The sequence below is a fragment of the Phoenix dactylifera genome, chromosome 2 (assembly GCF_051530095.1).
Source record: "Phoenix dactylifera cultivar Ajwa chromosome 2, Ajwa_hap1_PhDact_Kaust_v1.1, whole genome shotgun sequence".
NCBI classification, from domain to species: Eukaryota; Viridiplantae; Streptophyta; class Magnoliopsida; order Arecales; family Arecaceae; genus Phoenix; species Phoenix dactylifera.
Genome location: NC_143191.1, coordinates 51,639,754 through 51,667,575, shown reverse-complemented (window position 1 = coordinate 51,667,575; position 27,822 = coordinate 51,639,754). Strand labels below are relative to the sequence as shown.

At 37.2% G+C, this 27,822-nt stretch overlaps 2 protein-coding genes across 6 annotated transcripts; one reads left to right on the top strand and one right to left on the bottom strand.

Annotated features, from left to right (window-relative positions):
- Positions 1-210: 210 nt before the first annotated feature.
- On the top strand, positions 211-8,178 carry LOC103714221 (uncharacterized). Of its 3 annotated transcripts, none has more exons than XM_088716871.2 (2): positions 211-1,302; positions 7,612-8,178. In XM_088716871.2, the coding sequence occupies exon 1, from the start codon at positions 511-513 to the stop codon at positions 1,294-1,296; it is 786 nt and encodes a 261-aa protein (XP_088572997.1). In that variant the 5' UTR covers positions 211-510; the 3' UTR covers positions 1,297-1,302; positions 7,612-8,178. The 3 variants fall into 3 exon arrangements, with proteins under 3 accessions (XP_088572997.1, XP_088572998.1, XP_026663134.3); XM_088716872.2 differs by lacking the exon at positions 7,612-8,178 and adding an exon at positions 1,976-2,966 and having other exon boundaries at positions 245-1,302; XM_026807333.3 differs by lacking the exon at positions 7,612-8,178 and adding an exon at positions 5,801-5,934 and having other exon boundaries at positions 361-1,302.
- A 1,304-nt stretch (positions 8,179-9,482) lies between these two features.
- On the bottom strand, positions 9,483-25,606 carry LOC103724020 (uncharacterized). 3 transcript variants are annotated; one of them, XM_088716868.2, is made up of 17 exons: positions 25,422-25,606; positions 25,156-25,291; positions 24,764-24,842; positions 24,529-24,687; positions 24,326-24,403; positions 23,951-24,055; positions 20,362-20,428; positions 20,191-20,252; positions 19,764-19,903; positions 19,353-19,479; positions 19,130-19,244; positions 16,309-16,397; positions 14,252-14,335; positions 13,791-14,165; positions 10,101-10,619; positions 9,957-10,016; positions 9,483-9,880 (listed from the first exon to the last, which is right to left on the bottom strand). In XM_088716868.2, the coding sequence occupies exons 2-17, from the start codon at positions 25,200-25,202 to the stop codon at positions 9,800-9,802; spliced, it is 2,187 nt and encodes a 728-aa protein (XP_088572994.2). In that variant the 5' UTR covers positions 25,203-25,291; positions 25,422-25,606; the 3' UTR covers positions 9,483-9,799. The 3 variants fall into 3 exon arrangements, with proteins under 3 accessions (XP_088572994.2, XP_088572993.2, XP_088572995.1); XM_088716867.2 differs by having other exon boundaries at positions 25,156-25,312; positions 25,422-25,602; XM_088716869.2 differs by lacking the exons at positions 24,764-24,842; positions 25,156-25,291; positions 25,422-25,606 and having other exon boundaries at positions 24,326-24,396; positions 24,529-24,658.
- Between the last annotated feature and the right edge of the window lie 2,216 nt (positions 25,607-27,822).

Below are 27,822 nucleotides of genomic sequence, written 5' to 3'. Positions count from 1 at the left end.
CTGCTGACTTCGAAAGGTTCAACCTGGTATATGCTCGCAGAGGTGACAGGTAATGCCCAAGGCTTTGAGGAACAGTGTTTCGGCCGTATATTGGTAGGTAGCAAATACGCAGACAACCGATATTTCGGTTTTTCTCGGTCGGATTACTCGGCATCGTAACGCAAAAGAATAAAGTCGCATTATATCAGTCTCCCTTCATCCCTTCCCCCCATCTTTCGCCAGCCTCAGCTGATATTTTGGATTTATCGGTGAATGCCCGAAATTTCGGTTGGCGATACCTGAGCAGTTGCCTTAAGGCCTAAGGCGAGACTTCTACGGCCAGAAGCACCCTCCATGACTCCATCACTTTTCTCGATCTCGATCGCAGGCCTCGACTCCTCCAAACTCTAATTTCTTGGAATTCCGTCGAACTCCAACCCTAAAATCTTCTCCGATCTCGAATTCCTCTTCTCGACTCTCCCAATCAATCCGGATCTTGGGAAGAAGCCGCCGCCGCCGCCGCTGCTGCCGATGGCGAAGGAGTTCAGCGTCCCCCCGGTGGTCTTCCCCTCCTCTGCCGGCAACCCCAACGCCCCCCACCAGCGCCGCGCCCCGGCAGCGCCGCCCTTCCAGCCCTCCCGCCCGGCCGCTGCCTCCTTCGCCACCGGCCCCTCCAACCCCAGCCTCCCCTTCTTGTCCTTCGACATCGGCTCCGCCCCCTCCAGCTCATCCTTTTCCGCCCCCGTCTTCGCCTCCACCGGCGGCGGTCCCCTCTCCGCCGGCGCCGCCTCCTTCGACGACGAGCCCCCTCTCCTCGAGGAGCTCGGCATCAACACCCGCCAGATCTGGCGCAAGACCGCCTCCATCCTCAACCCCTTCCGTGTTAACCCTGACCTCCACGAGGACGCCGACCTTTCCGGCCCCTTCCTCTTCCTCATGGCCTTCGGCCTCTTCCAGCTTCTCGCCGGCAAGTTCCACTTCGGCATCATCCTCGGCTGGGTCACCGTCGCCGCCCTCTTCCTTTACGTCGTCTTCAACATGCTTGCCGGCCGCAACGGCAACCTCGATCTCTACCGCTGTGTCAGCCTTGTCGGCTACTGCATGCTTCCCATGGTCATTTTCTCCGCGGTCTCCCTCTTCGTGCCCCATGGCGGCCTTGTAATCTTTGCCATGGGGGCCGTATTCGTTCTCTGGTCTACCAGGGTCTGCACGAGGCTTCTCGTCGAGCTGGCCTTGTGCGGGGACGAGCATCGCGGCCTCATAGCCTATGCTTGCTGGCTCGTCTACATGCTCTTCTCCCTGCTTGTAATATTCTGATTATTGGTGAGGACTCGCTCAGGACTTCTTTTTTATTCTACTATTCTTCTTCTGCTTCTTGTTTAGGATAAAAACTATCATCATTTTGTGATCTTGGATTCTCTACTTGTAAATCCTTTATTAGTCATTTGGTTTAGCCTGAGAAATGTGGTTCCATATTAATAGATTTTCAGTGTTCTGGAAATTGATGGTTACCTTTTAATGATGTGTACTGAAGTTATTAGCTGGAATTGTTATTTTTTGCTTTGAAAGTTTTGCAATATGCTTTTGAAACTTTAGAGCTTAATATGATATCCATGGCTCGCAATAGTCAAGGTTAGAGAGATAAATTTCACCTTTCATTTGCTGCTATACTCTAGCAGCATATTGCTAGTTCCCATTATCTGAACTGAAAAAATCTTTATAAGAACCTCACCTTTGGGGGAAAGAAGTGCATATTTTTTCAGTCACCTTTGGGGGAAAAGAAATGCTTTTAGCGTGAATTGTTAATAAGAATTGCTTGGGTGTTATCTTTACGAGGAATTATCACTTTGAAATGATTGGCTTTCTTAGATTTCACAACAATGTTTCATTTGAATGGAAACTTGCACTTGGATATGAAGTACAACTCATTTAAGTAGTGACTTTCCCTAAATGATCTTTCCGATTGGTTTGACATGGGTTAAGCACTATCTCGCAGCTGAAGGGTTCTCCTCACAATGCAAGGGGCCAGGATTCATTGTTTGGCCGCTAGACACTCTTAATGGTGTGATCTTGCTTTGATGGTGGAGATTCAGAGTGATGGTTTTTGAGGATATCAAATACTCATATCAGGGTTGTTTCTGAGACTCCAAAAAAGTTTATGGATCTTTCTTTCACATGTTGAGGAAGCATTTGAATAGGACACGGATTGCAGAGGAGTCATGGGACAATAATTTATTAAAAGTTTGTGGAAACTCAAAGTACTTCATTCCCAACAAGTCTTTATGGTTTCTTTTTTTGCAAAATCATTAACACAGTTATGAAAGATTACTAAACCCTACTTCGAGAAACTAACGTATCACACAATGGTATTGGTACTAGAACTCTTTTGGAGTTGCTTCTGGATGTCCTTAAAGGAGAAGTACATATCATGTCTACTTGTCTACATGTTTTGTTTATGACTATGATTCTCACGATTGGCTTGCCATGTTTATACTAAGAACACTAGCTGACTCCATGCTAAGAAATGGTCTGCTCTAGGCTCTGGCTGTTATGAAGCAAGCGCAAACAAATATATCTCATTTTGCTACAGTTATGGTGACAAGTTTGTGGCATGAATCTATGCAAAATGGAACAATTGAATAAGAGGATTAGAAACCATGAGCATGGATTATACAGGGAGAAGGAGAAAAACTTTAGGAGCTACCAGTTGAGGTTTCTGGATATGCTATGTTTGTATCTCTGTATTCCTTAGCTGAAGCATATGAGTGGACTGCCTGGTTGTGGATCATCACTTTTCTCACTCAAATATGTTAAAGCATGTAGATGTGAACTTTGTATGAAGATTTATGACAAAATATTGGAAGAAAAGCCCACCGGTATGGTGGTTGCACATGGCCAGATGTGACTCAGCATGTAAATGTTCTAACTTTCTCCCTTTTTTTTTAATTGCAAGGCGATTGAAGACTGACTTCTGTCTGCTTCTCTGAGATGTGTTGTTGTGAATTTATTTTGTCAACTCTTGTAGGTTGTTTTTGTAGTTTATTTTTGAAGAAGAATTCCATGCCTTGAAGGGTCTAGGGTTCCTCCGTCTCAGCTTATCTATAGACACTTAATTCAACAAATGATATTAATCTTAGGGTCCATTTTTCCTCTTTTTTGCTTTATATTATGTGGAGATGATCATGATTCACAGATTTTAAATTTTGTTGAAAGGTCTTTATTTTTTTATATTTTATTGTTATTGTTTTTATTGTCTAAATCATACTCATAACTAGTCTGACTTGCTGCTATATGTTGAAGCACCTCAAACAAACTCCCTTGCCCATTTATTCGTATAAACAGGGTGATCTAGGAGCAACCTTCTTAGATGCAATGATGGAAACAACATTGCTAGAACAAGAAATTATCATCAAAAATCCTCGTCCAGAAATGTGATGGATCAAAGGATGAATTTAGCACTCAAGTAGGTGTTTAGTTGGTTCATTTAATGATTTATATAGGGTAAGTTAATTTTGAAAGTTGGATCTCAATTTAGTGTACAATCAAATTAAAGTCAAGATATTCGATATGCTTGAGAAACACAATGAGTTCTTTGTCTTTCCACTTTATTGAATGGCACTCAAAAATTAATTTTTTGAAGCCTTATGAATACCATCTTCAGGCTCTATTAGTGCCATTTTTCCTAGTTATCTTGGATGGTGAATTTATGTATACTTAAACTTGAGTAAAGATCCTATACAACTATACTTATTTAAAATCTCAATTAGATATTACCACGGGAATCTATGCTTTTTACAATTTAAGGCCTTATTTTCACAAGCCTGACTCAGGCTGCTAGTATGAGACTTGGCTAACATGTCATAACAAGTAATTTACTATAAGTCCTTTTACATTGTTGGCTAGCTGCAAAATGCAAATTACTTTGACATGCCTACCGTACATGATAGACCTAACTGCTTGCCTAGTGTGGGCAATTCATGGTAGTTGACATCTTACCCTGATTTCATTGAGGCTTATACTGCCCCTAGGTCTGCTGTTAGTTATATCTCCAGCTGGCTTGGTTCATGGTTTCATTGATTATTGCTTGTGATATAGATCATCATGATATCCAATACTGATCATGAATGATATAAACTTAGTGGCTGATCCAGTTTATTAGCTTATGGTAAAAATTAAGATCAGATTTCATGAACTCACCACCAGATCCTGGATTCCACATTATTTATGCTCTTCTCTTGTGCTATTGGTTGTGTAGACTAAAGATTGGTGTGATGATGGTCTAATTTTTCACATATCATTTGGAACACCACAGGGCATAAGATCACCATTTTCTTCTGAATTTTTAATTTGCATGTATCCTCAGTTTGATTGAATAAAAAAATTCATTCTCAAGCAGTTTCATACTTCTTTTAGATCCTTCGCTGTGCTTCTTTATCATGTGCAGTCTCGTTCTCTTGTATCAGGACTTAGAAACAGTCCTAATAGCTGGGACTTGACTCTTGATCTTGTCACAGCCCTTTTCTTTTGTATGAATGGCTGATGCAGAAGTCATGTATTTAGATGTGTGCATCTTGCTTTATATACACATATATGCTGTACGTATATCAAATTGGGCGACGATCCCCAAGTGTAGTGATATCAGGATTTGGATCTCGGAGTTCTTAATCCACTAAATGCTTGTTTGATCTAGATTTGTGTCCTTGTAGATTTACCCTTTTTCATTGATATCTGATAAGTCTCTGCATCACTTGTTTGAGCCAGATATAGCTAAAGTAAATAATTATAATTCATTATTCAAAGAAAACAATGAGCTTCATAATTCATAAGACCAGGACTTCACCAAAGTTGCTGGCTAATTATTAGCTTGCAGTAATTGGTTGTCTTACGATGAGCTTCATAGTTCAACCAGTTATGAAAACATTGTCTTTTGACCTTGACCTTGAGGCTAGTGATTTGCATTCAGCTTTTTGGATTGTCATATTGAATTATATTGTATCTTGTCACAACAAGATGGTTAATATGCAAGCCTACATAATCTTTTACACTTGATGCTTAAAAAGGTCGGATGGAGGAGCGGAGGTGGAAATTATATTGCAAAATTTGTAAGGGAAAATTTAACTCTATAATAAATGAATGAAAGGCAGTTTATAGCTATTTTCCTGTCAATAGTTTCCAGAATTCAAGATGGTTTTGCAGTCATTGCATCATTCTAGATTAGATTAAAAAGATAAATATTCATTATTTGTAGATATATTCAAAAATTCTCTGTAAAATGGTGATCTGAAGCCAGAGCATATTAATAGTAGGAACTTTTGAGTCCTTTGTGGAATGAATTGCTGACATACATTTCAAGTTTACCTTCATAGATACAGGTGTTAGCAAGGTTCGCGTACCGGTACCGAACCCCATACCGGTGCCGCACTAGTATAGATGTACCGAGTGTCGGTACGGTACGGTATGCGGTACGCCAAGCGTACCGACATTGGTGTACCGATACCGGTACCCATCGATACGGGTACGGTACGCTCGGTACCGAACGGTACAGCAAACCTTGGGTGCTAGTCATTGTCGACTCAAGATGTTACATGATAGCCTTTGAGTTTTGCATAGTCACTGACTTCTGGATCTTGGAAGCTTTGGTTTCGTTATTTCCGAAACCGTTGATGTTTAGCCATCTGCAGGCTCATTACTTTTTGTGAACTTGTGTCAAATTGCTCGATGTTCTGCCATCCTTGTTCTAACTCTAGACCTGGCTATTTCAGCAACTACTTACTATTATATATTACAAAACTGAATGTTCTTTATACCATTGCGGCTGCAGTTCACATCCATGATTTTTTTTTCAATGAAGCATCGAGAGGCCTCTGGTTTCTATGAGGCATTGAGGGATATCTTCAGACCTTTGCCAGTCTCATATTGTCAATCTGAGGTCCCCCTACGACTCTCCAAGGATTTGAATCCAAGTCATTGTATTGTATGCTTAAATTCTGGCTGGTGTAATATTCGTCAATACCATTTGCCATGTATAGGTGCCAAAGAATCTTGAATCTGGAAAGGATTATTTTTGAAAGATCAGGAAAGGGAATGTTGAAGAGCGAAGAGTAGTGTGAAGTGGAGAATTGCTTGTCTTGATAGTTGCTATAGTTGAATAGTATGCTTTTCCAATTGCTAGCTATATGATTGACCTTCCTTAACTACCCTATTGATATATTCTATGAAAACACTTTCAGATAGTTTCCTTCTTTCATGTTGGTTATTGCCCGAACACCATCACTCTGGCTTCTTTAGTGTTATTCTAATTGAGTAACTTGGGCTTCTTAAATGTGCATATATCAGGTGTCTAATCATCGCAAATTCAGCTCTGATGGTTTCATTAAATTGTGCTTGAGGATGAGAGTCCTTAATGTCCTTGTAATTTTTCATTGTTTGTGCACTTCTGATCTTCTTATTCTTTTGCTGACTGTATTATGTTGATACTTTGCTTTCAAGTTTTTTCCTGTTGGACGGTATGTTCCAAAATATCCTTCATGTCTTCAGAACTCTGAACCAGATACGTATTGAGCCTTTAGTCATTAGTGACATTATTGAGCCATGTCGCAACCTTTACGTATGTGCATCTCATTTGGTATATCTTTAATCTTATTGAGTTATAGACCTGTGTAAGTGCTTTTAAATAAGATATCTATCATTCCAACACTAACTGTATCAATATTATTCAGGACATTCTTTCGATCAAAAATTACCTTTAAAATCTAAGATTACTCAATTAATTCGACACAATCGAAATTTAGCTTAAGATAGGGTTGGACTGGATTAGCATTGGGAGATATGGTGATTAAGTTGGTTAGGGTTAAGTCTCGACCTAATCCAACCCACCCAAAGGTCATACTGAGTCCAAGTATCATCTCAAAACTAAAGACCTATAAGAGGAGGCGAGTATAAATTCTGACCAAGATCCTATCCAATTATAGGTAAGAGGAACCTTTGCAAGAATTACATTTTGGAGCTGCTCTAGCATTGGCTGAGTTACATGTTGTTGAGGGATGAAATAAAGATGCCATATCACTACTTGAGAGATATCTTAAAGATTGAGCAGATGACCCTCTCCACGTCAAGTTGGCTCTAAGTATTTGCACCATCAAATATGCTCTCAGATGCTCGTTCGCATTATGAGGCTGCTTTGGGGTACTGCTTCACTGGACCATTTCCAAACAATCAAATAGGAAGAGCAACTCTCTCAAGGTGTCCTTTTAATGTTAGATCTCTGACCAGTTTCACATGCACGAGATAGATAAATGTATTTACCCTTTTAAAGGTAGATAAATGCATATGTGCCCATCCAAAACTCTAAAATTTGCATGTATATATACTCTTCCCGTTTTGGCTTCATTTCCATCATTTGAATGTTAGTTTGGCTAATATGTACATGTGTTTATGTACGTATGTATGTAAGATGGCAAGATAAAATGGTAAGGTTAGTCTTTGTTTGAAGGATGTTATTGAACGACAAGGATGTGTGCAATTTTTTTCTCTTTGGAAGCGCATATATAAGTATCAAACTTTTGGAAATCAATAGAATTTGATGCTCAGATAATATCAAGATATTGTACAAATGCGTTTCTGCTTGTGCAGGGAATGGATCCAGGTGCACTCGAAGAGAGAAGAAAATGATACTGAGGAGGCTGAAGGTGATCAATAAGCTGAGCTGCCATAGTATGCAAAGATTAAAAACTCGTGGGTACTTTGTGCAGGCTATGTCAGTAGCTCGAGCTGCCTCACCTAACAAAACATGCAAACCCTACTGCATCTGGGAAGGACACAGCAATATAAGAAAAGAAATTCATTGTTATGCTATCTCTGCTTCCAGTTGTCTTTCAAGGCTTTTGTGGGATGGTCACTTGCAGCAATATCAGTAGTTTTTACTACTAACAGAAAAAAAGTGACCGTTGGCGCAATGTTTTAAGTTATTATTAGAAACACTGAGCACTTATGATGAGGCCAATTATTTTGATTTTCACAACCGTAAGTGATCAGATAGATGCACCATTAATTTTCAGGATTGTCCTTTGTAGACGTGAAAAGATTTGCTGAGGAAGCTACTGTAAGTTTTCGTCTTTGTTTTTTCCATAATTATGTATGTAGTTGAAAGCAGAGTTTTGGCCAATGATATATAGACACATGATCAAATTGTTATCAAAATGGTTAGGAGAACAATAACCTCAGCATTTATCGCATATACAATATGGATGTCAATTGGAGGCTTGGGTTTTGAAGTAGGTCAACAGGATGACAGTTGAGGGGTCATCCTGAAAGTTTCAACTTTGAATCCTCTTCAATGTGCAGGCGATGTGTTCTTGGTGTGATGATTTTAATTATCGAGTAATCTGTCAGTGTCGTGTCAACATGGCATTAGCTTATAGGCGTTTTAAGTCATGTTTAACCCTGATGCGCACAAGCTTTATTGAGATAATGCAGAACTTTTACTGATTTCTTTCTTAGCTATTTTCCTTCCGCCCGTAGATTGCTGCCAGCTTATCTCGTTTGATGAACCTCTAACTAGAGGAATTGACACCATATTTTTAATCAAATAAGAATTGGCACAAGCAGCTTGTGCGCTTACCTACTCAAAAGGAAATGATGTTTCTGTGGTGCTAACAATAATTTCTTCACCTCGGAAATAAAATCCGATGTCTATCAGTGTGGCTCCATTACCAGCATCAGGACTTTGTACACATTGGCACCTCAACGTTGGCTTCAAGAATTCTAAAGAATGACGCAGCTGGATCGAGTGTTAGGATTGTGAGATCAAAATTATTAGTTGTTCATCAATCTAACTGGACCAAGTTGGGCAGCCGGAGTTTTTTTTGCAATTTAATATGAAAAGCTTTGGTCTGCAGAACCGCTCAGAACTCGGTCCGACTCCAAAGAGCAATAGTATAGTCTCCAAAGAGCAATAGTATAGTGTGGCCAAATATTCTTCCTATTAATTTATTATTATTATTATTATTTGCTGAAACAAATGATTCATACAATTCTAATATTGATATATTCAATAAAATCAAATATTGATATATTTAATAAAATCAAAGTTCTATATAGTTAGCTCCTCTCTCCCAACCTATGAAGTGCCCCAAGAATGACTAGTCATCTTCAAAGGTATTCAATCTGCAGCTTCATTTGCCACTCTGAAAGCATGCTATACCACCGCTCATCTACTACTACAGCTTCCCTCAGCATTTACCAAGACCATTCCAGCATGATTCGCTTTGACCAGTCGGGTTGTGCAAAGAAGAGGGCGGATCGAACAGATATCATGAGCCAGGGAGTTCATGTATCTTAGAAAAGAAAACCAGTTGGGTGATACAACCTCTACCTTTCTTGTGATTAGGCAGTTCATCTATATTTGAGAGCTAAAGATTGACTGGGGATCGACAGCAGTGCAATAAATTTTCATGGTAGCTTGCTGACACATTATGAAGAAAAAGCTCGACAGCACACTCATATAAGCAAAAGACAGCACACTCATATAAGCAAAAGAACGCATCAGAGTTCCTTACAAACTTCTGCCACAATGAAATGGGCCAGAATCATCCTAATTAGTCGAGGATTAACATTGCAGTCCCCCAGAATATTGACAAGGTAACGAGTTGCTAGTTTAAAAATTTACATGATACAATTACACCTTGATATGCTAAGTAGCTTACAAATTTACTCTGTACAGGCAAAGAACATAGTCTACGGTGAACCAAGATACAAGTGCCAGTTGAAAAGTCCAATGAAAAAGAAAGTCTGACATTCTGCGGGGAAAAGATTCTGTTCTCTACATGTGGAAAGGTTTTCTTGGTGTTGGTGCCCTGTTCTCCATAGACTGCAATCTTTGCTTCAGATGAAAGACTTCCACCTACAAATTAATATGAATATTATCGATTAAGTTCCCTCCATACTAGGCAACTTTAGATGAAAAATAACAGCTCTACCTGGAGCTGGAATGCTCTTGCCCTTTCTCCAGCTAGAACCCCCCGGGTCGAATGCAGCTCCTGGGTCACAGAGAGGCTCCTCAATCAAGCATAATAGGGAAGGCGTAAGTGACTGATGCTAAGTCAAATAAAAGTGCACCTTACCTTTTGGGTATCATCCAAAACCGCTTTTAAGAATGCCACATCATGTTCAAGCCGTACATTATCAGAGTGGACCATATTTGAGAGACTATTTGCCTCTTCTTGAGCTAACTCCACACTTGCCAGCTTCTCTTTCAGCAGCTCAACCTCTTTCATTGCATCAGCAATTTTTTTCTCCATGTCCTGCCTACTCTTAATAGCAGAAGATAAGTTCTTCTCCGTAGCTTCCTGGCTTGCCATTGCAACATTCAACTGCTCTTCTAGCAAGACGTTTTTTCTAGTCAAGGTTACTATTTTGGTTTCATACAGTTGATATATATTGGAAGGATTTGTTAGCATCGATCTATTTTCAGTTTCTGGAGGTGCAATATGATTGCTATCAGACATAAGATTGTTATTCCCCTGCTTCTGATACAGGTTCGAGCTTTCAGAGTCGAATAGGTTTTCTTCTGTGCTAGCTAGAATTCCAGCAATATCCATCTGGATTGCAGTTTCTTGTTTCTTACTTCTCTGCTCCATTGCCTGAAAACAATTTTATAGCAGTAAGAGGATGCATGAACTTCAAATTTTTTGCATTTATGAGACAAAAGAACAAATCAAAAACTCTATCAAGGACGGGAATTTTTTGTGAAGTGAGACATGGCAAGAACTGTAATGGATATGTTCTCACAGTATCACAAAGTAAACCATAATCACATCCAACCACAAGTATAATATTTGCAACAAAGGATCAACAAGAATTTTTATTTAAGAAAAGGAGATCTTCTACACAGATGACATTCCAAAAAGTAGACTTCCTAGAAGCGGGTGAAGATATAAAACAACACTAACTGAACATACCGACCTGAATAAGAATGCGTAGTTCAACAAATTTTGAAACATTAGTAACTGAACATGCTTACTTGAATAAGAATGCATAGCTCAATAAATTCCAGAGGCTTTCCATAAAGGAGCATTCAATATCATTTTGTACTTTTCATATACTACAAGGACAGGGAGAAATCAAAGAGGCAGTGGCACTGATGCAATGACTATCATTCAGACGTTTCCAAATGGAAATTAATCAGCTATATTATTCTGGAAAATTTATGACACTTTCCTTAAAAGTGAATGGCTTTCTCCCAACAAGTATGAGACCAATTTATTCAATGAGAACGGGATGTCAGAAGCTAAACTAATTGATAATTTGATCCAGCTTTATTGAGAGAGGAAGTACTAACAGTTCTAGGAAGAGAAATGATACTTGTCAGGATGTTTTTATATTTAACAATTACACAGCCAAATATTACAATTTCAATAAGTCCAACAGGTCCCAAAAGTACTTGTTAGGCAGCTATTTGTTGAACCGTAACCAAGGTTCAAAAATGCAATTTCAGTTTCAATTATGGCCAGGTTCAACTAACTTCTGGTTTTGTAGTTTCACCATCTCGGTAGTTACTTCTTGACTTTCAAATTTTTTACACAACGTAAAATGTCAATATGGAGTAAACATGGTCCACAATCTCGGTACTGGGCATCATATCGGTGCTTTTCTAGTTTGGTACAGTACAATCGGTATGGTATCGTGCACCCCACACCGAAACATCTCTCTAACTATTTTTCCCATTTTTTATCTCAATATGCCTCGGTACGAGTTGGTATACACCTCGATTTGCCTCGATATATTTTTTGGTACGCCTCAATATCGAGCGGTACACTTCGGTACAAAGTAGTATGGGATGGTACTGGGCATCATATCGGTGCTTTTCTAGTTTGGTACAGTACAATCGGTATGGTATCGTGCACCCCACACCGAAACATCTCTCTAACTATTTTTCCCATTTTTTATCTCAATATGCCTCGGTACGAGTTGGTATACACCTCGATTTGCCTCGATATACTTTTTGGTACGCCTCAATATCGAGCGGTACACTTCGGTACAAAGTAGTATGGGATGGTACAGAGCCTGTACCTATCCGAACGTGAGTTTCGTACTAGTTCCTACCCAGTATGGTATAATATATCCCATATTGGGTGGTACAGGGCAGTACAACAGATTATGATAGTAAGATTAAAAAAGATTAGACAATTAGAACATATAGAAAATGAAGATGAATAAAGCAAAACAAGTTAGAAAAGGAGCAAATTGCGGTGCTTAGGAATTTTGGGTGCGTATATCGTGTTGTAGCTTATAAAATAAAATGAAAATTTGGATGTCTATTTCACATCATTTTAGCATATAATTATTTATTCAACTACTTGATGTCAATTTACAAACAAGAATCTAAATAACTAATAGACATTAAAATCCATATTTTTCATTGAGCATTAGAAGATCTTCTATTAAACTTCAAAACATAACAGTGGTTCCACTTCCATAAGATTTGCATAGAGAAATGATTTATCTACGAAGAGATTATAGGTGAGGAATTTAAAATATGTTTTAACTTTCGGATTTGGAACTTGACACCCCACGGAAAAATTTAGTTTAAACTTCAGAAACCCAAGTTCAATCATCACAAATCTACTCCTCACGAGGCCCAATCTACTCCACAAAGCCTCTTCTCATTTGCCCTCAAAAATCTCTCAACAACCCAAAAATCTCCCAATCATTTTCAAAAGAATGCTTTTAATATTCTCAAAACATGCAAAAAGACTTAGTGTTAATACAATACTACCAACAAATTAAATGAGTAAACAAATGAGCAGGAAAAACATTACTGATATATACACTAAATAAACCATGTAGGTTAGCTTCAGTCAGCAATCCATAACGACACTTGGTTTCAGACTGATAACAGATGAATTTAGAAGCGCTCCTAGTAAAGGCCTTGTTTTCAAGCATGCTAATGAGCTTAACATTATAATTTAATTTGAGGGTGGCTAACCTGAATCTCCAATATCAAAGATTTATATTAGATTATCGTTCATTTTAGGTGACAGCGCTTATCACATGGTGAAAAGAAAGAGTTTCATAAGAGCATACGCTGAGAGGCAATACATTAAATTGGCTCATAAAAGCTGGAAAAGCATTGAAAAAGCTCTGTGACAACCAAGATGCGATGCATCAAAAAAGAGAGAGGAAAAAACCTTGCTTTTATTGATTGAACTAAATATGTAGAAGTTGATTGCCAATCTATACAAGATGTAATGAGTGAAACATCAAAAGTCAATTCACCAAAAAAAAAAAAAAAATCAAAACTCAACGGTTAAATATGAGAATCACCCATGTAATATCTTAAAAAAGAGACAATTCATTGTCCAAGCACAATATTAAGCATTTTGAGCTAGAAACAAGAGATCTATGAACAAGATAAACAAAATATATGCCTTCTGTCTATTATCTTTCTTATGGTCACTGTGCTAGAAATCATGTATTGCACATAAACAGATCATCTTGAAGTACCATTCCAAGCCCATTAAAGAGTTATACTTGCGATCAGCCTTCACACAATTACTATTGTATCTATCTACATGGTTATGCCAAGCATGCCTTTGACTACTGGCGTAAGGATCTTCTGGTACAACTAAATTCTATTAAGATGGAAGATTTTAACAAAGTTCGATAAAGAATCCACTGCGCTGTTCTCAGTGCAATGAGCATAACTATGGCCCATGTGCAAGCTGAATGTTACACAGGATGCCGAAAACAAAACATTCATGAATCATAATATCTGCTACAGAATTGTATATTGAAGTACTCAAATTACTTACTTGTGAGGAAGGATTACTCAACAAGTAGTCACAACGCTCCTTGTATTTGTCATCTCTGGGAGATTTCTGCATCTTAAGAGCTAAATTGTAATCTTCTTCATGGTGGAATTGCTTACGGAGTAATACATTACCAACAGAATGTGGATCAATGGATGAATCTGAGAGAGATTTCCTGCCAGATGCATGCTGCTCCACTGCAGATGCTAGACTGTGCCTGCCAACAGGATCAACAGAACAAGGGGGGGCAGCATTGTTAAGATGGGCACCAAGATCTTTGGTACTTGCAGGGCAATCTTCATATGACAATGGATCTGTATCTGGGGCAGATCGCCAGCTCATTGAATGTTCATTCTTGAACAAGACCAATATTTCAACCTGTACAACCCAGAATGGATATAAGTATTGTTGCGCACAGGAAGAATATAAATGACCATATCATAGTTATGTGCTTATCTCTTAACCTGATTTGATGGCTCTTTCTTATATCCTCCAAAAGCAACAAGAAAAATCTTGTCTTTGTAATGCACAGGAACTACACTGAACCCCTGTTCAACAGCAGATTCTTTAGCAATTCTTTCAAAAAAAGCAAGCACCAAAGGTTTAACTTATGTCTGAAATGTATAAAAATATAATTGCAGCAGATTATTTGGTATTCTTTCCCATGAAGCAATAATTAGTTATATACTACACACATGACATTTGAAATGCAGCCGAAGTATCATATGACATGTTAAAATTAATGCACTTAAAAAATTAAGTATTTAATGAGAAAATTATGTCTCCACTCGACCACAACTTGTGCTAAAATGCTGTCTCCATCAAACTTGTCTGCTATATAATCAGTAAGAGATATGAAGAAGTAAAAAAAAGTATATATTTGAGTTTTCATAACTATCTTCTGCTCAATAGTGCCTAAATGATAGTAAATTAGTAAATTTGTCTTCTTTCTACCCTAGCTTGAGGTGTTAATGACAACATATCCAATTGTATCTATCTAAGCAACCATTTTATGTTTCATGCTTTTTCTCAATGAGGTTTTCACGACTTCATTGTGAAACAATGAAACATGCATGCTCATGCAATTCACATGCATGCAAGGTCATGCAATGGATAAGGAGAAAGTATGAATTGTTAAAAGACTAGAAGGAATCGTTTCATTTACCCATGGCAGGCACACACTGATAATGCATGTAACCTTCACTATATCAGGAAGGTACCCATATGAATCTCTTTACGCAACGAACATCCTGAGTATTCAATACAATGCCACCTACCAAAAGGGCTGCAGAAATCCACCATGCCTGGATAATAGAACTTCTTGCACTGAGCTTCTTTCATATGGCTAAGACAAAAGGTGCACAGAAAGGTTCCATCACAAGAGTAAGAATCATTAAGTCATGGCTAGATTTTTGGAGGTGCACTAAGGCAGTTAGCTAGTAAGGGACCAGCGCCCAGATCATGGGCTACTACGAATGTCTGATCTGGCCTAATAGTGCTCAGAAATAAACCACCTCTTTGCCATTGTAGAAAAAAAGAAACAGGATTTCTAACCTTTCTTGAGGGGGAAAAAAGAAATCACAGCCAACTAGTTCTCTTTGCATGACGGTTTTAGATGATCTAGTTGCTTAGTCAAACAGTTACATGATTTACATTTCTTTTTCTGGGAAATATCCTCGCTGCAGTCCAACTATACAACCTGTAATTGACCTCATTAGACATAAGAAAGTCTGGCTGGGTAAGGTGAAGAAACTTCAATAATCATTAGTGAAATAAGTAAACCATGTTTCTCTACCTTTACTCCTTTTGTCTTCTTGTCTTTTTTCCAGCCCTTTCACCTTTCTTCTAGTTTTCACTTCTTCATACCTGCTGGCTGCTGCCATTATAGAACAAATCTGAACTGCGATAAAGATATTATCCTACAAAACTAGGGCTAGAAATGATCCTGAGTTGGCCTGGCCAATTATAACACTACATAAGCCTTAATTACTCTCCTCTCCTTTCCTCTTCGTTCTTTCTTCCCCTAGACTCCCCTCTCCCCTCGCTTGCTTCTACTCTACCGATTAACCCAAAGGCCCTTCCAAGTCAAGCAACTGGGATCAACCAATTATACCAGATTCATATTAAAAAATTAAATTAATAAAATAAATTACTTGCATCAGCTTTCCATTTCAGATTTCCACTATTAAGATAAACAAAACCTACGGGCTTGTTTTCATGTTCAATAAATTAAGAAAAAATCTGCACAGAATCAACAGTACTAGCAACTTGAAACCCATTACGGTAACTTTCGCATACAGAATATTGATGCCATGAAGAAAAGTATCAATAGAAACCATAATGACACAGGAAGTTAAGATATTCTTCTAGAAATTTTCAGAATTTCTGATTAAATATTTAGAATGACATCATAGGTAAGGAAAACTACAGAACTATCATCATAAAACTGATGAATGGCAATAGACACATGACTGTAAAAAGTCGAAATAAAGGCAATGGAAAAAATTATTAGCAAACTCACTTTGTTGGTAGTAACAGAAGCACCAGGTGAAATAACTGAAACAGACCACTCAAATTTTAGAACATCAAAGACTAGAGTTTCTGCATGCCCTGAGAAGAGAACTATATGTTAGAAAGCATGTGAATGTTCCATGAATTATTAATGATATTAATGCTCCATAAATAGTTCTAACAAGCAACCCGCAAAAATTACAAAAAAAGGATCTTCCTCATATGACTACCAAAACTTGGGGATAGAATATGGAAATTAGATTGAGGAGAGGATATGGAGGCTTTCACTGCTGAATTCAAAGGATGAACAAAATTTAATGCTTGAAAAAAGTACTGACAAAAGGGAAGGTGGAAACCCAGTTGAATCAGGGTGAAGGCAGCATCGAACCCAGGTCTCTTGCAGCAACCACAAGAGAATTTGCCAATATGGTAGTTGGCACCCTCAGCATCAAGTTAACAATTTACATGGACATAACAAGGTGACATCCAGAAAAGGGAAATGATGGTGAAAGGGGTGAAGAGCACCACTTACCCAGGTAGAAGGGGGATGGCGAGTCATAGAGGACAAGAAACTACTTCAATGGCAATATGATTTCTTTCATTAATAGAAAAGTCGACAAGGAATTTTATGAAAACATTTTCTCACTAGATGCCCCTTGCCAGCAAAAAAAAAAGACGATAAAATTTTAGTAAGGTGACGAAGCCTACTACAAAATTCAAATTATAATAAAGATTCAAGGGAAATCATCCTTACATGTTGGTAGATCAGCTATAAATTCAAAATAAAAAGATGTGACACAAAATATAGTATATGATAGTTAACTATTTGGAGAATGGACTTCTTATCACACTAGGACAAGAACCAAATAAGTATTCATCTATTGTAGGAGCAGAAATATTTAAGTGTTGCAAAGTAAAGGCCTAAAGTTATAAACCACTTTTTAAAGCGGAAAATGTCAGCCTACTTTCTATTACATAATAACACAAACATACTTGAGATGTTTATAGACATTCATCTGAGACATGACTCTGCGCATAGTATGCATTTTATAACATATGTGCATAGACTCTCCATATACACTTCTTTGTGTGGTGTTTTACTTATTATGAGTAAACAACTTCACTATCTATCATGTGGTACATAGTTACATTACCTATCAGGCTTTGTGCTCTATTTAGATAGTTTATACATTCCCGATACTTCCTCAAGTTTCATCGTATTGCAATCTTGATCAACATCTAGAAGCATTCCTCTTTATTATTTAATTATCTACAAGATTCTTGAACAGTATTGGCTGAGTTGGAGGAAAGGACAGATAGTTCATTTGAAGGGAGAAGGTTATATATTATTATGGCTCCGTTTGGCATTGATCTTGGAGGGCCACAAAATGCTTTTTGGAAGGTCAAAGCTCTTTTGAGCGATTTTAAGATGTTCCATAAAAATATTGAACTAGCTTTCCAGCTCATCCAAAAGTTGAAAAAGGTCCATATTAGGGCTCTAATTTGGAGCTTTTAGGCAAAACTTCTACTTGAGACGCATTGGAAAGCAGTTTTTTGGGCAAAAGCTTACCCGAGAGACATGGATTTTTTTTAAAAAAATCAATTTAAAATATTTTTATTGCTGTAATCATTTAAATTGGTGTCTTTTATGCTTGTAACATGGATATTAAGAAATGCTAGTAAACATTTATGTTGCTATTATGATTGTGGATATATAAACAATTTTATTGCCATTTTGTATCTGGATGAACAAAGTCAAAGATTTATATTGCTATTAGAATCAAGAACTACCTAGTTTGCCATTAGGATATTCTACTTTATTTGGCAATCACCCATAAAAAAATAATTACATTATTTATTATATTATTTAGATTAAAATATAAAAATTATTTATAAATTAACAATACTTTATAATAATAATTTTTGATAATAATAACTATGCAATATGATATACTAATATAATATTTATATTATATTATTATATTATATTATTAAATTATATTATTAAATTATATTATTAAATTATATTATTATTATATCATATCATTATATTATAATAATCATAATATAAAAATATAATATTATTTAATAATATTATAAAATATTGTTATATTATAAATTAAGCGTATTTAATAATATAAACAATTAGATAATTGAAAGCATTATGCAATATCATTTATTATCATTTTTTGATACTAAAAGTACTTCCTCAATTTGGTTATCAGATACATGTTAAAACTTCAAAGTATTTTAAAAACATAGTTACCAAAGAGTAACATTCTTTTACTAAAAACTTTACTAACAAAAGCTCTACCATCAAAAGCTCTACGAATAAAAGCCATATCACCTACTGCCATGCCTTTGTGAGTTTCACATGGACTACCAAGCGGGTAACTCAATAATAAACTTTGTTTATCAACTATAGCAAATTGCTCCAAGGCAGGATATTATATTATGTACAATTAACATTAATAAATAAAAATTTGCACTAAACACATATTTTAGAGCAGCTTTCTTAAAACATGGGTCAGCCATATGGTTTCAACAAAAGCATATTCAATAAAAACCTACTCAAACTTTTATAGGAAAAGAAAGAAATGAGAAAAATTGGAAATTCGCCGTCTTTACCTCTAAATCATAAATATAAACTTTATATCCTAGTGTGGATAAGATTTTTAACAAAATCGAGAGTCTCAGAACTACGCATAACTCGAGCATAAAAACCTTAAGATGGAAGCTGCAAAATAAATAGTCTCTTAATCATGAAAATCAAGAGCATTTAAAACAGAATAATCTATCAGAACAGAATCTAAGCAACAGTATAAGCATACGTTTTTTCTTGCTTCCTCCCCCCGTGATATACCATTTAGTTCCACAAAGAGCTCCACAACAACCTGCTCTAGGTGATGGATGATGACCGCGGATCTTTATTCTTGACCATACCATCTGAAAGAAGATATATGTATGCAAACAAGTTGTCAAATCCTTCACCATATGCAACACTTTTGACAAACGTCAACTTGACAACGTTGAAGAGGCCTCCATGTCACTTACCGTTTCAAAGTCTAGTGAATGAAGATCATTCAGAATCCTGGACTTCGATTGCCCTCCAAAAACAAAAAGGATTCGGTCGTCATAAAGAGCAGCCACATGATTTGATCTTGGAGAAGGTCGAGTTCCTCTGTTCATAGCATGGTTTACTTCCAAGGTGCAATTGAAAGGCATTCAAAACTAAAGCATGTCTATAACTTCTGGATTTATATTAAAAAGGAAATGCAACTCCAAAAGCAATGCAGGTATCAAGTAAGCAAATAAATCTTTTAATACAAAATGGGAAAAGGTCCCGGTTATTTTCTATGTGATTTTTTTAAATACTGCATTTCTTTGTGGCTTCTATAATCATGCTCGTTGTATCAAGATTTATTGATCAAATATAAAAGAGTGCTGAACAGAAAGCCTACTCACGTATAATGTAAGGGAAGCCATGTTAAAGACTTCAGATCAAACATATGAAGATCATTTAATTTTCTCCTCTTTGCATCCTCACCCCCAAACAGGATCAAGACAAGACCTGCTCTGATTACAGTATGCCCACTGCGAGCAGCCTGAAATACGATGGAAAGGTTTTGAAATTCTACCACCATGGAGAAAAAGAAAGAAAGAAAGAAAGAAGAAACGCAGCATTCTTTACTGCCAACTACAATCTAGAATGGATAAGTAGACAAGATGACAAAAACAAGTACAAAGGAACATAATTTTAAGATTTTGCTTTCAGTTGATGACTGTAACATGGAAGGAATTGTACAAAGATAATAAAGCATACAGACTTCAAGAAAATATAAGGCAGTTAAACTCAATCCAAATGCAGAAAGCTGAAAGTATAATGAATTACCGGAATGTCTCCCTTGGCTTCTATCTGCAACCAGCATTCTGTTTCTATATCAAAAGACCATACTGTTGGGTATTGAATACACGATATTAATTAACCAATCGTCATCAGAAAAAAATGAAAATTTATGGGATTAACTAGTGGAACCGTGATTGTATAAGCATGACATACAACCTGATATTTTGTCACTCACAGGATCAGTTTTCCCCCCAACAAGAAGAACCATTTTTCCCCAAGACACCTACGACAACAAATGCAGGCAAGTTATTTTCCATGTTCAGGATAGAAGTTTAGCACTCATCCATATTTGTGGCATAGCAAGATAATATGTACCTTAAAAATTCAGTAACAATCATGCTTAGGCAAATGAACTTTTCAAACATAGAATGAATAAGAAGTGCTGGACGATTATAAGGAGGCAACGAATCCACCAAGGAGGCTCGTGGTTCAAATCATACACTATTAATAGGCCAAAGGCCATCCCATGTAATAACACATGAACGTTGGAGCATGCACGTACAAAATATAACTATAGAAAAAGGGATCCTAATTTATGGTCAATATCGAACCCACCCCTGCAGTCAAGGAGGCCTGTTTCTGATATATAAAGCTGACTGACTAATGAGCATTGAAAATTACAGTGGTATAATTTTCGGTTGAAGAGCATGGAAGTTGCTTAAAATATTGGGCAAAAAACATGATTGAATGCTGTAGACATGGCAACTTCATCTGAATGTGGAAAACCTTGTTTGCTTGTGATACCAGTTTGTTGGCTATGTAAATAACTATTGCGATTACTATTGTTGAGACTGGGAGCATCAAAAGTAATGACCAAGATAGAGATAAAAATACATGACAGCAAGACGATTTCCACACAAGCATTAAACATCACCTAAGAGGTGAACTAATCTGAAACAAAATATCATCTTTCATCTTACTGTTCCAGGAGATGAGGTGATTTCTTCAATAAAGACAAAATACTTGGTATCCCAATCTAACTGCCCAGAGCTAGAGAGTGCATACAAGCAGATCTAGCCACAGGCTGCAGTGGGGAAATGGTGGTTCTCAGATACCACAAGAAGCAAGAGACCTCAAATAAATTATAAATAAAATCCTTTGTAGTTTCCTGGGGTTTCTCAACAAGATAACCGATAATCGGTCGATCGCGTTGGGACACCACCCCGTTGGGTCATCGATTTGGTGGGAGTAGTTCTACTTCTCTTTTCCCTTGACTTTAGATTGGATGTCGTACTTTCCTTTATAAAGGATGTCCTACTTCTATTTAATATTTCACCGAACCCTACTTCACTCAATCAATCTCCTAATCTTAATCCTACCGCCCTTACTACAACTAAACCACCAACAGCGGGAACTGGATCTCTTACTTTCAAATTCAAAGGAAATCCAGTCGGTGCAGTTTGTTCAGTGTCAGTAGAAGGGGGGCAAGGGCCGGCTTCATGGCAAAGCTTCCAAGAGGTTGGTCAATGGCAATAAGGGCTGATAGAGGGAGCCTTTCATTCCCTCCTGCCTCGAGAAAAGAAAGGGAACTGCTTGCTGCCAATGGAGATTCAAGAGACTTTTGCTTCTCTATAATCTGTTGGTCGATCAATGGATGAATACCCCACCGGGGAACCAGACGGAGATTCGAGATTGAAAAAATGTTCATGGGGCACTCGCATAACTGTAGTTTGGTGCAGAAAGATAGAAAGATGACAAATGAAACAGATTAATGCCAACAAGCTTGAGAAGAAATAATAAAAGAAAAAGGCAGCAAATTTAAAGAGAGAAATGTGAGCAACTATCTCATGAAGTGTAAAGAACAGAATTACAAGACAAGAGATAGACCTAGTAGCCACAACTCTCTTCACATAGTGCTACACCTGCTCTAGCTTTTCATTCCCTGTTTGATGCTGATGCGCTAGCCCTTACAGCCCTCATTCAGTTTCAGATAAAGCACTTTTTATTATATCAAGTCTAAAAAATTCAATAAAAATATCAAAGATGCACCATCTTTCCTTTCCCTAACCATCACAACTTGACATAGTACATTCAAATAAAAACATGCAACAGGACCTGGAATATGGACATGAAAATTATCACAAAAATGAGACTGAAATACTGCACTGAAAAACTGTGACATTATTAGTAGATCTCTAGTCGAGGAAGATCATGCAAGTTACTGGAGATTGTTAATGGGACAATACAATCTACCAATGGCACATGAACCATTGCAAGGAGGGAGGAATACGGAATCAGCTAATTTTTAAAACTCTAGATTTGAGGGAATAGAGATAAGGAAATATGCTTACAAGAAAAAATAACAACCACAAGTATGAAGTCAAATTTGGGGAACAAAACTCTCAAAAAATTTAGGATGCAGTGAAATGCAGTTCCAACAAGAACTAGAAGAAGCATAAAGCACAGCAAGGATGCAAAAGAAATAAAATAAAATAAAAAATCCAATTTGGCTATTATGATCCCAAAACAAGGTGAGGGATCCCAATAAATAGTTGAACTATCAAAAGCACAAAGTCAGGTTGAATAGACATCAGGAGTTTCTGACCAAAGGCACTTTAATAATTTAACATCATGATGTAGAAACTCTGAATTGATCATTAGCCATATCAAGTCAACATATACTTATATTGTAGCTTACAATCACAAGTCGATGCAAACAGATTGGATGGAACATCAACTAAGATGGCAGCTTTGACCAACCAGCCGCTTCACAAGTTTTATAGATCACAAATCCTAGAGCAATAATAAAATAGAGTAGACCCTTTATTTCTCTAGAAGTTGATGTTTAAGGGCAAATTAGAAGCTCAAGATATGATGTAAGGTACACTATTAAAGAAACTGAATCCAGGAAGGATTTATACAGGTACACATTACATGCAAGGAGAAGTGGACGCATGCATGATGACTTTAAAAGGAGGCTAAAGAAGGTCGAAATGACCCAAACTAATTTCACCTCCCATATCTCATCAAAGAATAAATTATTTGAATAGCACTGGTTTTCTACCTTCATGTCCATCATCATTCCAGCACTAGCCCTAAAATAGTTTGAGGAACAAAAATGGAACCCTTCGTCAATTTCAAGCAAATTTTGCAATGCCCTTCAGAGAGTAGACAGGTAGATTTGGATAAGTTTTGTGAAAAGGTTTAGCAAAGGTAACCCAAAGAAAAGTTAAGGCAGCAGATATGACCTCAGACAAGAAATGAATTACAATAATTGAACGGCTTTAGGTTGCATAGCTATCAAAGATGGAACCCTTTGTCTAATTCAAGCAAATTTTGCAATGTTCTTCAGAGAGTAGATAGGTAGATTTGAATAAGATTGGTGAGAAGGTTTAGCAAAGGTAACCCAAGGAAAAGTTAAGGCAGCAGAAATGTCCACAAGCAAAAAAATGAATTATAATAATTGAACAGCTTACAATAGGTTCCATAACTATCAAAAGAAGCCTGAGGGCTTAGGAATATTTTTCAACTCTGTCATGTATTTGAAATGCAGGTTTTGGATACATTGCAGCAATACAGTGAATAACAAGGACAGAAGGTAACCTAAAATATATACTTATCATATGCCATTCCTCCTTGCCTAGAATATGCAAGCCACAACAGCAAATGCAAAATACTAGCACATATAATTAATACCGCTAGCAATAAAGAGAAATTAATGCAAAAGCAAAGCCACCAAGTATCAAAATCAATTTGGAACAAATACAACGCAGAGGCAAGTGGCAACGAGCTATCAGAAGTATACCAGAGAGTGACCTTTGCATGCAGGAATTTTTAATGAATGGCCACTGGGTGATAAGTAAACCTTTGGAGCAGCAGTAGCCCAGGTAAGGTTATCCAAACTTAATACCTGAAAATATACAAATTCAATGCACGAAGTGAACACTCTTATATTGAATAGCAAAACACCAGTCTATCTGAGAATGTAACTGGAATAGAACATAACTCCAGACCAATACCCTCAAGACTGGTAACTGAGTGAGGCAATCACCATGAACCATAAATGCAAATTCAAAAGATAATACAAAATATTGAACATAGTGGATTATCAAAGTTCGCAAAATGAATGATCAGGCGCTCATGGTTGAATTCTGTAAAGCAAGTACATATATTTCATTACCAGTGTGTCATCCATTAATCCGTGGCCAGAATCACCTCCCACAACCACCATTTTGCTCCCAACAACAGCTGCTGCATGCTATTGGGGGAAACATTTTAGTCCGTTTATTTTAAAAAGTAAAATAGAAAAATTCATCTTGAATAGAAAGGTATAAACATCATAAAGTGCAAGTTTAAGGCAGTAAAACCAAGACTACCCATTACATTGAAACGCGGAGCAGGTTTGTGCCCTTCGATCGGCAACACCGTCCAATTCTCAGAACTCCCCAAACCGCACTTACTGAGATCAAATGCACCCAACGGGCACCGGCAATTGATGTCATCGGACCGACCATTCACTGAAGCTGACACCACATTCTCTCCCTGCACCAACTTCAATACCTCAGCGCAACCAAAACCAACAACTAGAGCCTTACATGGGTCGTCAGAGGATCCTTACATTCGACTGGCTGGCTCGCTTAGTGTGCCGAATGGGACTTCTGGTCCCCTGCGAAGGATCCCCTAGATGAACCTTCAACCTACACCATCCCAAACCATAAATTTGTTATCTTTTCAGAAGAAATGCTTTAAAGAATCCATCTTTTTTTCTCCCTCCTCAAGCTTTCCCAGATTAAAATTTTCTCAACAAAGGTCATAAATCAAAGACATAGGTAAATGGAGCTTCAACCTATTACAGCAAACACCATAAATTTGCAAACAGAAGTCCTTTTAAAAAACCATCTTTTTTTTCAACTCATCTTCCCAAGATTCAGTTTTAATCAAGAAATCTAATAAAGAAAGGGGAAAGGGTCAACGAGCACAAAGGAAACGGGCAAATGGGCTGGCGGTTACCTTCCCAGCTTCATTCGGCGGCGAGAAAAGCCAAACATCTTGGGCATGATGGGCACCAAAATCGAAGAAGGACTGCGCTGGAGGGGTTAGGGCAGCAAGCATAGCAAGAAGGCGGGATCGTAGTGCGAGAGAAACCCTAGAAAGAGGAGGAGAGCAGCTGGAGAAGAGGAAACGGAAGGAAGAAGGGATGAGGGAAGAGAAGAATAAAGGAGAGGAGGTTGTCGGTGGGAGAACAAGCCCAGAGGGTTCGAACCAACTCCAGTTACCTTCTACTTCCAGTCTGGTTTCCGGAATTGGAGGGAGCCCATCTCTCTCTCTCTTCCAATCTGGTTTCCGGAAGTAGAAGAGGCCATCTCTCTCTCTCTCTCTCTCGTTCTCTCCCTCCCCGGATCCAATTGCCGTACCACGTTTTGGTGGTGGGAAACGGTAATATATAAAATTAAAACTAGATAGTACGCTCAAAAATGGCGTGTTAATTTAACAACAGTAGTAGTACCTTCATTCCCGCTTTCACCTCTTCTCCAGGTTAAGTCTGGCATTTGGGTTTTTTTTTTTTTTTTTTTTTTTTCGGTGAAGAAGTCTGGTATATGTTATTCAACCTTTCCTGTTAGCTTAAATTTTAGAAATTAATTAATTATTCAAGATGGTGTCAGAGATTTAATTTGCTTGAGATCACAAGCTCGAATTCCACCGGATCAATTATTGACCTAATTATTTTTTTATTTATATATTACTGTGATTCTTATATATCTTAACTCGGTTATTCTCTTGCATGCATAATTAGAATTACATACGATTGGTGTCTTAAGTTTGATATATATTGATGGCTTTTTATTTATTTATTTAAATTTTTGGATTCAATTGATTGCTTGGCTTGATATAATCAGGTATATATTGTTGACTTTTTTATTTGTTAATGTAAACTTTTAGAGTCTATTAGTTACTTAATATAGTGTCGAAGCTTTATCTATTATCCTAGTTTCTATATAAATTTGGAAGATCTATTGATATAAAGATATATATATATAATAAAGTAATGGCATGTGCCATGCTTGTGATTTTTATTTTTTTAAGTGATTAAAAGTTAGATTATTTAAATAAAAGACAATGATGAATGAATAAGTTAAATCTTCAACTTTGTGATTAACAACTAAATATTCGGGTTTAATCAAATGGGAGAAATGTAAAGAAATGTGGGATGGGAAAAGACAAGATAAAAATTAAATATGCCCATGTATGAACTTATTACGAGAGCTCATGTTATATGGTAGAATAGATATAAGATTGGCATAATAAAAGAAAGAAATGTCAACACTTTGAGTTCAACTTCATATTTCATACTTTCAAAATTATATTTTTTAAATATTTAAATTAGCCTTGTAACGATCATTCATTTCAAGGCAAAACATATGTTTAACTCTAGCTATAGTATATCTAAAAACTGCTAGTTTAATTTGATGTTAGATCTTTTAGAGACATCCCATTTTTATTAAGGTTTGAGAGGGCAAGAATATCTGGAAAAGAGTTATTCCATGTTGCCACCATTTCATAATCCAATTTTAGATTTGCAATCATAAAAAAATAACAAATATTGTATCTACAATATTGAATCGTAATACATAACAAGCAATAGCAGCAATATATGGTGTTACCTGTCAAAACCATTTTTTCTTATATATATATATATATTGGTACATCGGCTGCTTACACTGCTCTTGCATGAGCATAAAGTAGAATAAACAGAGAACTGATATTTTTTTAACTAATATCTGTGCTTAAATAGAAAGTATAAATATATAATTCACATTTTGAAAGAGTAAATGTTAGCCAAAGAAGATAACAGCACAGAAAATATATATATACATAATGTATGTTTGTATGCATATAATTATCAAGATGAAATAATAGGATAAAGATTGGCATGATGGTCTCAAAGGGCTCTATGTATACAATGAGAATTTATCCAAGCACCCTTATCTAACCATTATATTTTGTCATGATGGTGATCATTTAATATTTTCACTACTTAATATATAATGCTACTAGTGGTAACCTAAAGGCCCTCATATTTTGTTATTGGGAAAATGTTTTCCAAAATTTAACTGCAAAAAAAAAAAAAAAACATTGTCATGCACATCAATCATGTAACTAAAAGGGCCTTTACCACTCATAAAAATCAAAACTGTCGTTTAATCATAGTTGCCATCACAAGCCAATTTTCTTGCAGTGTAATTACTCTTATCTTTTTTTTAAGAAAATAAAAGAAAAATATCGTTTCCATTTGGGAAACGCCTTTTCCGGCATCCTGATGCCTTATCCGACACATAATTAATGCACGTAACGTCAGTTCAGTGACTGGTACCAGGATGGCAGCTATCTCCATGCTTGTGACCATGTCATGGTCAGGGAGTCAAACGCATGAACAAAGAAACAGCGCTAAACGGACGGGGGTTGTATCTTTGGCGCGAAAGACTGATTCCCCTTCCTTCGAGCGAATTCACCGTCGGATCGCGCAACGGTCGCTTGGAGATCCGTTCAGACGGACGAATGAAGGAGTCCGGATTGCTTTGAGGTCCGTGCGCCTTGCGATCCGACGGTCTATATCGCGAAAGAAGATCGAACGTTCTTCCGGGTGATCATGTAACGTATGACACGGTCCCTGGGTGG

Bases quoted from the DNA above. Each gene is read 5' to 3' on its own strand.
- LOC103724020 (XM_088716868.2), bottom strand. From the start codon at position 25,202: ATGCCCAAGATGTTTGGCTTTTCTCGCCGCCGAATGAAGCTGGGAAG. The intron at 20,429-23,950 runs GTATACTTCTGA...TTGTTGTCGTAG, and splicing joins CATGCAAAGGTCACTCTCTG to GTGTCTTGGGGAAAAATGGT. The intron at 10,017-10,100 runs GTAAGGTGCACT...TCTGTGACCCAG, and splicing joins TTTTGGATGATACCCAAAAG to GAGCTGCATTCGACCCGGGG.
- LOC103714221 (XM_088716871.2), top strand. From the start codon at position 511: ATGGCGAAGGAGTTCAGCGTCCCCCCGGTGGTCTTCCCCTCCTCTGCC.